Source organism: Tachysurus vachellii, chromosome 3 (assembly GCF_030014155.1).
Source record: "Tachysurus vachellii isolate PV-2020 chromosome 3, HZAU_Pvac_v1, whole genome shotgun sequence".
Lineage (NCBI taxonomy): Eukaryota > Metazoa > Chordata > Actinopteri > Siluriformes > Bagridae > Tachysurus > Tachysurus vachellii.
Window position 1 is genome coordinate 18,807,454 of NC_083462.1, and position 13,164 is coordinate 18,820,617.

General features: G+C 35.6%; 1 protein-coding gene across 1 annotated transcript; it reads right to left on the bottom strand.

The window, feature by feature from the left end:
* Positions 1 to 1,059: 1,059 nt before the first annotated feature.
* zgc:153896 (uncharacterized protein LOC569930 homolog) lies at positions 1,060 to 10,248 on the bottom strand. The gene is made up of 5 exons (XM_060866140.1): positions 9,963 to 10,248; positions 5,328 to 5,473; positions 3,909 to 4,535; positions 2,349 to 2,580; positions 1,060 to 1,344 (listed from the first exon to the last, which is right to left on the bottom strand). The coding sequence occupies exons 1-5, from the start codon at positions 10,225 to 10,227 to the stop codon at positions 1,271 to 1,273; spliced, it is 1,344 nt and encodes a 447-aa protein (XP_060722123.1). The 5' UTR covers positions 10,228 to 10,248; the 3' UTR covers positions 1,060 to 1,270.
* Positions 10,249 to 13,164: the final 2,916 nt, after the last annotated feature.

Sequence of the window (13,164 nt, forward strand, 5' to 3'; positions counted from 1 at the left end):
AGGGAAATTTTCAGAATAGGTGCTTTTAAAAATACATAAATAAATAAATGGTTATATTGTATAATGTGAAAGTAGATGAATTGTTTGTAGTAATTCAGCCCTCTTCCACATACCTACAGTAATATACAGTTGTATGCTGCAGTAATATATATTTTTGCATATTTACTGTATAGATACTTCTATTTTTTTCATGTTGGAAGCTTCTGGAAACTTTCCTCAAATCACAGATGGCTTAGTTCTGACTTTTACACGATCTTCTCTTGTCCATATTGTGGGTTGCTTCTGGTTTCCTTGCAAAAATATGCCAGGAGGTGGATTAATGACTCTAACTTGTCCTGTTGCTATGATTGTATGCTTGATGATGGGCCAGCATCCTGCGCAAGGTACAGTGGATTCGGAAAGTATTTAGACCCCCTTCACTTTTTTTTTCTTTTTTTATGTTGCAGCCTGATACTACAATCATTTTCATTCATTTGAAATATTTTTTTTCACATAAATCTAAACTCAGTAGCTCCTAATGACAACTTGATAACAGAATTCTAGAAATGTCTATAAATTTATTCAAAAGGACTAAACTGAAATCACATGTACGTAAGTGTTCAGACACTTTGCAACAACACTTGAACTTTAGCTCAGATGACTCCTGTTTCTCTTGATTGTTGCTGAGATATTTCTACACCTTGGTCGAAGTTATAAAGTTCCAAAGTTCGAAGTGGTAAATTAAATTTCCTGGACATGATTTGGAATTTTTCCATCTTTCCTTCCATCCTGTGTGTTCTGTCTGTTGAAGATTCATCTTTTCAAGTCTCTTTCTACCTCTGTTGTCTTGTTGTCTCTCTGTTTCTCTTTTTCCTAATATTTTTCCTCCATTTCTCTCTGTCCTTCATTCCCTCCTTCTCTCTTTTTATTTATCTGTTTGTCTCTCTTCCTCATTTTCCTTCCTTCCACCTTCCTCCCTCATCTCTCTTCCTCTCCCATGCGCTCTTTCTTTCTGTCTGTCTGTCTGTCTGTCTGTCTTTCACCTCTCATTCTCAATCTCTCAAAGAATCATCCACTGAGTTCCTTTAAATAATTTATTTTGTATTTCCATAGCTTTTTTCCTTTTTTTAAGTACCTCTATTAATCAGTGCATCAGTAACAATTCTTTGTGATTTAAAAACAATGTCATATAAATACAACGCTCAAATAAATTTGTATTAGTTTAACTTTTTACATTTAGTTTTATTATAGATTAGTTTTTACTGCATTTAATTGATCTCTGCGAATGATCTCAAAGAATGTGCAAGATGAACATCATGACGAGTAAAAGCCACAGAGATGTCTGAATTCTCCCGGCGTGTCCACCTGAAAACCCACAAAAGAAAAAATTCTCATTATATTAATGAAGGACTATTAATGAATTCAAATAAATGTATAAATTCAAATATTTATTATGCATTCTAAGGAACAGAAATGCGAAATTTAACATTTAGAAGGTTAACAGGTTAAAAGAAACTATTTTAAATGGATATGAAAACATCCTCTGGAGGAGACATTATGACAAACACGGCTTGTCCATTAGCAGTTACCTTACTGTTAGCTAGCTGGTTAGAAAACATATAAAAATGTATAATGGTCTTGGTAACAAAATATACTGTAACATTTGTTTAGTAATATTCTCTAAACAAACTTTAATGCTAGCTAGCTTGCTAACAAACTTGTCTACTTTTTTAAATCACACAGTGTAGTAGATTAATATTAATGATGTTTGTTTCTATAGTAACATAAACTAGCTAGCTAGTGAACCAGTTTGCTAGCAAGCTTGGATACCAGTTGAGATTATATGATATTTAGTTTAATGTTAGCGAGATTATTATTTTCCTTCTGCTAGTTACGTGTCTCTCTCTCTCTCTGCCTCTCTCTTTACATACTAAAAGCTAAAATGTCTGACTGACGCACATAAAAACATTAGCTAATGATGTATATTGTTAGTATAAGCCTCCTAGCACTTGGCTTAAATCACACAACATAAGTTAGCATAATATTCTCTCTAACTTAATTTTTAAATGCTAAAAGTTAAAATGTCTGACTCTTACACACACAAAAACATAATGGATAGCTAATGGTAGATATAGAAAATGATATAGCTGGCTAGCTTAGCTAGTGTTCTAAAATCAAAACGGTGACGGGATTTTTATCTGTTAAACAAAAGTTCTGAGGTAACGGATTGTGACATGGAGAGATTTAAACGTTCTACTCTTTCATCGAGAGCTCTCCTACATTTCATTCTGTTTGTGTGGACTGGGATCTTTAGACAGACCTCACTGCATCCTGGTGGCTTATAACAACACCAACACATTACATCTTACCAGGATCTGTGTAGTCTACGAGCATGGCCTGTGTGTCATTGAGGCTGCCGTTGTTTGGAGCTGGATCGACTCCCAGCAGCTTGCACATCAGCGGGTAAATGCTCACGCTGTCAAACGGCTCGGCTGTGAAATTTTTCCTGAAGTCCGGTCCGAACGCTCGGAATATTGCCTTCATGTCCATTTCTTCGTTATTGAAGCCATGGTCTCCTTTGTTCACGTAAAAAATTACCCTCTGCAAAATAGGACATTTTAAAAAATTGGCCATGAAGTATTATTATTATTATTTTAAATTATTTTTCTTTCTTGTTTTGTCGTGATCACGATCTCGATATGTACCCCATTTTTAATATGTAATGGATTTTTAAAAGTTTAAAGCCTAAACTCTAAAACTTTTATTCACATAAACACTGTCATTTGTTTTGTATTCCTTTTGTCATGCATTTATTAAAGAATGATCGTTTTGTATAAATTTATTAATTATCTAAGTATCTAAAAGCTGCTCCAACAATATATGTGCTTAACTGTGCTTAATATGTGCTTAATAGTTTAACTGTGCTTTCAGAAACAGTGGCTGGATTAACTGCAGTAGGGTCACTATATTGAGTCTTATTTTTATCTCGAGATAACGAGAAAATTAAGTCGTGATCACGACAAAACAACGTTTTTTATTTTGAGATAACGAGAAAAACAAAAAAAAGTAATAATATATATATATTATTATTGTTATTGTTGTTATTATTATATATATAATAATAACAACAATAATAACAATAATAATATTATTTTTTAATGTTACACTGTTCAAAAAGAATAAAATGAATATATTGAGTAAATCAGTAAAAGTTTATATTAATTATTATATTATTATAATGAAGCCGGTTCTGTGTTATATTTTCTATAATAATGGCTCAGTTGTCTTTTATTATTATTATTATTATTATTATTATTATTATTATTATTATACTAAGTGTGTATGTATTAATTTAATGAAAATGTAGAAAAAGGAGATAAACAACTTAGTTGCTAAAAAATGCGAGATAACGCATAATATTAATAATAACGAATAACGAAATAACGAATAATATTAATTATTATAAAATGAAAAAGCAAACATTAGATTAATGGTGTGATGGAGAAATGAGGCACTAAAGGACATGCTAATATAGGAAATAATCAACATCAGGCCATATCACACCACCCTGCTGTTTGAGCCACAAAATTAAATGTAACAATAAATGGATAAAAAAATTTTTAACGCTCCTTGATAAATAAATAAAAAAGTTGACTGATTACTTGATTTAAAAGGAATAAAACAGTTCCCTGAGCCCCTGATCAAGGCCCTTAATTGCTTAGCTGTGTAAATTTGATGAATGTAAGTCATTCTGGATAAGGTCATGTGCTGAAAATGTAAATATCATTTATTTATTTTTAAATAAATTTGACTATTTTCACTTTGTTTCTTGTTTTTGTATTTTTAATATTTTCTGTTTTTTTTCTATTTTTCTTTTCATTTTATTTTTTGCTATGAAGATTTTATTGTAAGAGTCCCCCCCGGTTTACCGAGTTCAAGTTGAATCCTAAGTCTCCAACAAGAACAAGATCTTGAATTCGACTGTTTTTGGCGATGTGGAAGTTTTCAGGAATCTCCTCCTTCTTGTACACGGTTAGGTTTGGATGCGCGTTCTTCAGCTGATCATAAACCTCCTGCACCTTTCCATTCTTGGGCCTTATCATCCCAAACCCTCCGTAATCCAGAATATCAAAGTGGCTCAGTTTTAGAAAACTGATGTACTCTGACAGCTTTATTTCCTTCACCTCTGGTTTTTTCTTAATGGTGGTCATGCCATGATCCGACATGATGATGACATTGAGGACATCAGCTAAGCTGTTCTTCCAGATCGACTCTCTTAGATAGCCTATGAGGTGGTCGATCTGCTCGATGATCTTCTGTCTCTCTTTGGTTTCTGGTCCTACCTTGTGGCCCACGTTGTCTGGTTCTGCGTAGTACAGTGTAACAAAGTCAAAATTCTCTTCGGTGAACCATCCCATAACCGTATCGATCTTCTGCCACCACTCTGTCTTGTTGTCACTAGGGTGACCTTCTCTCTGCACCAGGAACCTGTTCACGGCCTGCCCGCTGTAATTCACTCCACCTCCAGGATAGAAGTAAGACCCCGTCTTCAGGCCCTGTCAAAATTCCAAAGTGCAAATCAATACATCACCTACCGTATATACGTCAGAGGTCAAAGGTCATCAGACGTGTCTAGATGTCATTATTACTACAAGTGACAAAAAAAGTCGAAGCATTAAAAACAGTAAGTAATTTAAAACACATCAAAAGCATGTCTGAAGACAAAGACGGCTATATTTCTATAGCCGTCTTTGTGCTTCCTGCTTCCTGCTTATGATTTAAACAAACTTAGATAGACTTTAGGATTGTTGAAGCCTTTCTCAAAATTTGCTTGTTTTTTTGGGCTTTTTTTTAAATTAGTGAAATCACGAGCTCAGGATTCTTCATTTAATCTCCTCCCAGTGAAGACACGTATATAATGACTGTCTTTGATAAAACCGTACTCATCAAATGACACGTCTTGACCCAAATCTGTGGAAAAACTGTTATTTTTACAAATTGCACAAAAAACTCCTCTGAATAGGATGATTGATTTTGGGTTCGTTTCTACGATCGATTACAAAATTATAAAACATAATACTGTACATACAAAATAACAAAATGCAAAAAGTTGCTATATAAAATTATAATATTCTCTAATTATGAAAAAAGCACGATTTATTTTTTTGATGATTATATATTTATATAATATATACTAAAAATCTATAATAATATAAGGGCTATTGGTTTCATCCTCAAAAATCGCAAACCTTCAGCACATTTACTTGACTATTTGTGGAACCGTACTGTTGTTATTTATCTCAGTATTAAGATTTAAACAACCGGTTTGGCTGTAAACATATTCTCACCTGATTCTGAGCCGTTATCCATAACGGCAAAGCCCCGTTGTCCCACCACTCCGATCGTTTCAGTGTGTTCTTATGGGTTAATTTTAACAGAGTTGTGGAATTAAACATCAAGTTATGGACGACGCCGTGATCTTCGATCCATCTCCCTGTATAAACAGTGCAGAAATAAAAATGCTGATCTTTTATTTTGCCTTCAAATTGCCTTTATTTAGTGTCAACCAATAAAGCAAGAGTCATTGGTACGTAGATCTCACCATTTTTCTGGACTTTTACAAAAAGCTAAACAGATCAATCTTTCCTTTTTTTCTCTCCCCTTCCTGAAAGACTTCATCAAGTCATGTGACATTAACAGTGCAGTCACACAATTACACCATACAGTTACTTAACATACACTATCGAGATGGTGGAAAATTAAAGGTGGGGTCTCGTTGTTTGAGAAATGCTTCAGAAAACTGCGCTGGGCCAACAAACAAAACTAAAACAAAACTAACGTGTAGCCAATGAGCAGAAAGAGACGTGTCTTGTCAATATGGGCAGAGAGAGTGTTCAGTGCGCATGTGTGACATTAGCAGAAAGCGGTTTTAACATTGACTTGGAGGATAAAAACAAAGAAAGAAAGCGAAGAAAGACTTACGATAAGACAAGAAGTAGGACCCGTGTTAATATAGGATCAGCTTTCCAGCGCTGGAGAGAACTGAAGGAGCGGGAAGTTGGCCGCATATTCACAGATTGGAGTTTCCCGAGTCAATAACTCCTGAGCTAAACGCTGTTACTACACAAATAACACCTCTTTTCTATCGTAGTAATGTAGAGAGGCAGCTACAACCGTGTTTTGCTAGTAACAGCGTTTAGCTCAGGAGTTATTGACTCGGGAAACTCCAATCTGTGAATATGCGACCAACTTTACTTAAGACACAGAGGTTGCTTTTTCCTTCTCGATAGGTGAGTAACGTTGGTTTTGCTTTGTTTCACAGAACTAATATATGTCGTCCTTTAAATGATTATGCTTGTGTGTCATTTTTGCTTGTTTGTTTATCTGCAATCGTATTGTTCTTCCCTTCAGCTATGATAAAGACACATTTCTTTCCATTAGTTGCCTGGGTTACGTATGTATGTGTGGGCGGAGCTATCAGTACAGGGGTGGGACCCATTTGGGTTAAGGGCGTGTTTGTTTTGTATGGGGTCAGAATTGTTTCGTTATTCTGAATAAATATACTATGATCCACAAATAAATATAAAGAGTTTCACAAATATTTTTTAAATCAACAAATGCACAATAAGCAAACCGTAAATATGTTACACATTTCACAAAAAGAAATGAAATTCACAAATAGATTTGCAAAGAAATTTTTTTTTATAAATATATATTTAATTGTATTTATTTGTGAATGGCTTCCTGCTCATTTGTGGATTGCGTTCTGTGCATTTGTGGATTTGAAACATTTCTAACGTCAAGACGTGCACAAGAATCCACAAATAGGTGGACTCCGCCCACCGTCTACTCCAGCCAATCGGACAACGGTCTCGTGGCGCTGACCAATTGTGGCACAGTCTACCTCCAACCAATCACATTCTGATTTACTCGCAATCGCATGACTCGAAATCATGACATTATCTACTGTATGTGAAATACTAAAAAATAAAAATAAAAAAGCCCAGAAACAGAGATGAACCTTTTCAGACAAATATTGTAAACTCCTGATAGAGATAACATGCATGCTATCCTTATTAATCGGTCAAGTGCAGGTCATTTAGAAACAGAAGTTTCATGTGAAATAGCATTCAGTGTCAACTCACTGTACACCTGTAAACATGGCTCACATTTTGCTGATTGAAAATGTACTGTGTGACTTTATTAAAGTAAAAGCTAAAGGAAGCAGGATGCATTATGCTTACAATAACTCTTAGGTTTCATCATTCAAGGTATCATAATTCCTCTATACAGCTTGTATACATTAGAATAAAATGTCATTTCTTCACGACCATAATGCTTTATATAACGTAGAACGATGGCACACAGGGCTAAGTCATGTACGTGCAAGTGAAAGCATCAGTATGAGAAAAATGCAAAGTAAAAAAAAATCATAAGACTGTAAATACATGTGAAAGGGAAAACAAAATAGAACGACACTGCATTGAAGAACAGCCTCAGAGTGAGTAAATCAGAACGTGAAAATCCCAAATCCCATTTTATTTATTTGTGAATTTCATTTCTTTTTGTGAAATGTGTAACATATATTTACGGTTTGCTTATTTGTTGATTTAAAAAATATTTGTGAAACTCTTTATATTTATTTGTGGCTCATAGTATATTTTTCAGAATAACGAAACAATTCTGACCCCATAGTTTTGGTGATTTCAAACAACAAATCAACATTGGCTTTCAAACAGAAGACTCTACCTTTAAATCTTATCCCCACAGCTTTTTTTTTTTTTTTTACATAAAAATAAGAACTTTTTTCCAGTTGTAAAAGTTTTACCATTTTATTTCCTCCACAGTTCAACAAATGGGGACTCCAAATATCATCAAACACCAATACGGTTACCTTATGTAACATATCTGATTATATATGTAGAGTTTTAGCCCAAAATGGAGGTTGCGCCTGTTTGTCGTTTCCATGTTGATGATCTTCCTCGTGTCTCACTCCACAGTGGTGCTAATATGAAGCTAGGAGTAATATGTTCATAAAAAAGATCCAAAAAAACCCAAAATCGTTTAAATTTTTTTCCACACAAATGTTGGTATCTCTGAGATGCTCCAAGTGTTTGTTCATCTAAAAAGCAGCTCAAATTTGATCTTCATCACTAAAATTCAGTGTAAGATTATTAACAGAGGGACAAACACAGGACAGAGTCCTGACTCATTTTAGATCAGACGCTTCTTTATACTGATTGAAAATGTCCCAGAAGTCAATTTTCTTACTGCTGGTGGAGTAGAAGACCAGTGTAGTGGTAAAAAGCATTAATCCACAATAGAGAAGATGCATGTTGCATCAGTCAGCTGTATGTTCCGGTTTTTATCAGCAATCATGTCTGTGATTAACTCAAAGTTTACGATGACCCATTAGTGCCTCAGGAGCTCTTGATTGCACTATTATAAACTGTTGTAGAAAAGAAAATATTTAAATTTACATTATTTCCTGTCTAGTGTCACCCAAAAGAGGATGGGTTCTCTGTCTGGTTCCTCTCAATGTTTCTTCCTCATATCTTCTCAGGGAGTTTTTCCCTGCCGCCGTCACCTCCGGCTTGCTCATTAGGGATAGGGACAGATATATAGTATATTAAATTTTAAGTTAATCTTTTAAAATTAATTTTAAACTTTAATTGTATATATTCATCTATTTTTCTTATTATTATATATTTATTTATTTTCTTTCTTCTGTTTCCATACTTCTGTAAAGCTGCTTTGACACAATGGGAATTGTTAAAAGCGCTATACAAATAAATTGAATCTGAATTTGAATAAATAGGAGAGAAGGAATTTAGTTTTGCTCTGTTTATATAATATTACAAAATGATTTTTAAAAAAATGATTAGAACAATATAATCTTATATATTTACACGTTACAGTAGGCTTCATAGGATTGATCATGTCCTTGAACATGTCACTTTATCTAGATAGATAATGACAAATTAATCAGCACTAAATATATGATCAGTTATATAACTATAGCATCTGTTCACATGCTGAGATTTATTTTTTTTATCAGAAGAGACTATGAACTCGGTTTATCAGAGATCTTTACAAGTTTGCACTGGTTTAATAACTCGTTTCTGTTAACTTTGAGAACGGGCTAGTGTGTGCATACTTATACACAATTTATAATAACTATATGTAACTTGTTAGGGAATTAAAAATAACATAATATTAAAGCAGGGGATAATTAAACATATTTATCACATTTATTTACAAATAAAAACATTAAAGTTTATCACAATTGTTCTAACTTATCTTGCCCTTAACCGGTGTCTGATGTAGAGGGCTTCCTCAAAAGCTTTTTATTTAAATTAGCTGATCTTAATGTCAATGAGACGCTCATCTCACTTTCTTCTGTACAACATCAGAAGGATTCGGATGCTTTTATCCACATAGGCTGCTCAGGTGCTTTATATCAGGTTTAATATCACGTCATGTCGAGACTGGATTACTGCACCTCTACTGGCTTCCGGTAGCTGAAGGCATCAGATTCAAAACACTGATGCTTGCCTAAAAAGCCAAAAATGGACCAGCTCCCTTTTACCTCAAACCTCATTACCTCATCACCCCTCACACTGCACCTCGCTCCCTCAGAGCTACAGCACTGGTCCACTGGTCCCACCATCTCTCATCGTAAGACAGAGGTATTCACCCTAGTATGTTCTGGCACCAAGGTGGTGGAATAAACATCCCCTAGACATCCGAACATCTTCAAATGATGGGTGAAGTCCAATCTCTTTCCGAAACGCTAGCTCTTATTTTCCTTGTTTATGTGTTTATTTATGTGAGAAAATAGACAGAAAAACAAGACAATTTTGACCAGTTACCTTATTGAGCCCTAAAAATCTAATTTAAGATGAGACAGTGCATTATGGTTTTAAGACAAATGTCATGTCCTAATGTCATTTTTTTATTTTTATTTTTTGTCATTTTCCTACCGGTTATTGTGGTGAAGTGTGATGGAGAGGTCATGGTGATCATCGGTGGTGTGATGTATTTTGCCTTGACTCCTTCTTGCACCAGCTGGTCCATATTCGGTGTGTGAACGTCTTCATCGTAGTTCCATCTGAAACCATCGAATGATAATAGTAGCAGCTTATTGCGTTTCCTCGTCCCCGTGCTGGACAAAGGCATTCCATCCACGCAGAGCAAAGCAACAAACACCAGCAGGAGCTCGAGCTTCATACCGACTGACGCTTTCATTAATCGCAAGAGGATGTGGAGACTTAGCTGGCTGCTTTATAGTCTAACTATCAGGACCCGGATAAGATATTGCTGAGCATCGCAGTCTTCCACAAACACAGTTTTGAGACTTTAGACCAGGAAGTGATATAGTATGCCTCAGGATCTTTATGGACCATGGGAAGCAAATGAAACTGATGTGGCCGCGGTGGATTCGGCCCTATGAGCTACATCTGTTGTATGTGATTGATATAACCTTCATCCTATAGTTTTTGTCAGCAGGTTTTAAAACAATCTCAGTGTTGTCCTTTAATTGAGCTAATGCTAATCTCTGTGTTTGAGCCAAATTGTCCCTGTCCATCAATCGAAAATTTGGTAAGGGATCAAGAGGAAGAACAAAAGACAAAGATTAACTAATCCTGTCCATCCTCATCACTCCTAAAGAAAAAACAAGGCAACTCCTCTGCATGACAATTGAAAAAAATAAAATAAAAGCGTTGTTATTAGCCTAGTCTAGAAAGTTTCAATCTGCCCCTTTAAGAGAACCTTTAAGAGACATGTTGTGCCTGTACATGATAAACACGACTTCTTGTTATCACATAGACAAACTAATAAAATATAACTAACAGGCCTGAAGTAAGACCCTGGAAAGGAAGGCAAATGATGACACACACTGAAACACATTTTATTACAATAGATATAAATATTTATAGAGCGGAATAAAAAATGTGGTTACAGTGTATTTTAACTGAACATTATTTAGTATTTAATCTAGCTCTATATATATTTTATAAAATAACCAAATTAAATATATATATATATATATATATATATATATATATATATATATATATATATATATATATATATATATATATATGCGCATTATTTATGACTGTTTTGCTGGTGGAGCAGAAACTGAAAATACAGAAATACATTGATTTAATAGATTGTGTGCTTTGTTTGTTTGTAATGATACACATCTTGGGGGACATGATGACTTAGTGGTTATCATATTTCCCTCTCCTCTCTCCTCATGATTGGAGGTTTGATTCACTTTATGTGTGTTTTGCATGTTTGCCCTGTGCTTCATGGGGGAACTCAGATTTCTTCTCTCAGTCCAAAGACTGGTGCCTGTGTGTAGCATCTCTACATTATATTAGTGTGATTGTGTCCTGCAATGAGTTGGTGTCCTGTCCTCTGGTATGGACCCGAGGCTCTGCGTGTAGGAGAAGTGGTACTGAAATCAGAGGGATAGATGGATAGATGAATATGAGCCAACCAGTAAAACAAACCAACAGGTATTGTTTGTGTTAATTAAATAAAATACTAACTAAAGCACTATAATAATAGTGTAGTCGTAATAATAATAATAATAATAAAAATCATTAAAGCTGCAAGCAGCATTTCCCGGGTTCAAGCGTTTAAGACCTTTAGGGAGTTTAAGGCCTTAAAGGATTTTCACATACACAAAGTGACCCGCAAGTTACAGAGGGTGGCACCCGCTCCTAACCTAGTGTCTGTAATACAGAAAAGCTTACCAACGTGTTGCACAATATATGTCATGTGAAGTACTCACCTGTCCAGTTTTCCCTAAAATAAACAAAGTCATATCCATAAAGCGAAGAAACACAAGCATCCAGATGCAGAACGAGTGACCCGCAAGTCACATACACAAAGTGACCCGCAAGTCACGTACACAAAGTGACCCGCAAGTCACATACACAAAATAACTAAGAAATTGGGATACATGAACAGTCTGACATACTAAAACCGAATGAACAACAATAGAGCCCTCTAATTGAAGCTGAATGTGCTTGGAGGAGAGCACTAATTCTAGAACACTGAGAGCACTGATTCTAGAACTGTGTTCGGACTGTGATGTCACACAGGATAATGAAGATTGACAGATGTCCAATGGTAGGGATCTGAAAAGATAGATATTGGAGCAAAGAGAGAGAGAGAGAACAAGAACAAACAATCGTCGCGGTTTTTGAACTGTGTCCTCAGTTTGACCTCTTTCACATGTGTCCCAAGTTTGGTGTTGATAGCTCATTTAGTTCTTGAGTTATTGACATTTTAGTAAAACTGGCTCCTCACAGTCCAAACGTTTTGGGGCCCCTTAAAGACCCTGAATCAAAATTTCAACTTTTTTTTGAAGATTATTGACATTGAGACTCCAGAGAATATTACTGCACTGGATTGGTCTCGACCAGGCGAAAATCCTAGGACTAGTTTGCAAAAGTAGGTTTCGGACAAAATGCACCATAGCGAAAAAATGTAATGGCGGAAATGGAATCGGAGATATAAGTTTTTTAAGTCATGAGCCAAGGATTCCATTGATATAAAGCACTTGAGATTTGGACATACGGTTTGGGAGTTATGGGCACAAACGCGTTGAGGGGCGCTGAAGCGCCCCAAATTGTCAGATTCCGCTGAGACCTTGGCCCTGAGTAACTGTGACTTGTACTACCATCTGACCAAGTTTGAGCTCTCTAGGCCTTACGGTTTGGGCTGCACGATCGTTTCTAGGGCGGAATAATAATAATAATAATAATAATTAAAGCTGCAAGCAGCATTTCCCGGGTTCAAGCGTTTAAGGCCTTTAGGGAGTTTAAGGCCTTAAAGGATTTTCACATACACAAGTGACAAATAAACAAAGTCATATCGGTGAGTCTACAATCCTCGTGCGAAGCAAAACGAAGTATGAAATCATACTTGGCAATAAAGACCATTCTGATTCTGATTCTGATTCTGAGACTTTGCCTTACGAGTCAGCACAAAATTGGGTTTTTGGACCTATGGGCACAAACGCGTTTTGGGGCGCTGAAGCGCCCCAGATTGTCCGATTCCGCTGAGATTTTGGCCCTGAGTAACTGTGACCAGTACTACCATCTGACCAAGTTTGAGCTCTCTAGGCCTTATGGTTTGGGCTGCACGACCGTTTCTATGGCGGAA

What these genes read in the sequence shown, in the direction of transcription:
- zgc:153896 (XM_060866140.1), bottom strand. Translation starts at nt 10,227, where the DNA reads ATGAAAGCGTCAGTCGGTATGAAGCTCGAGCTCCTGCTGGTGTTTGTT. An exon ending in ACACTTCACCACAATAACCG is followed by an intron (nt 5,474 to 9,962) that starts GTAGGAAAATGA and finishes CTGTTTATACAG; the next exon opens with GGAGATGGATCGAAGATCAC. An exon ending in TAGGATTCAACTTGAACTCG is followed by an intron (nt 2,581 to 3,908) that starts GTAAACCGGGGG and finishes CCTATTTTGCAG; the next exon opens with AGGGTAATTTTTTACGTGAA.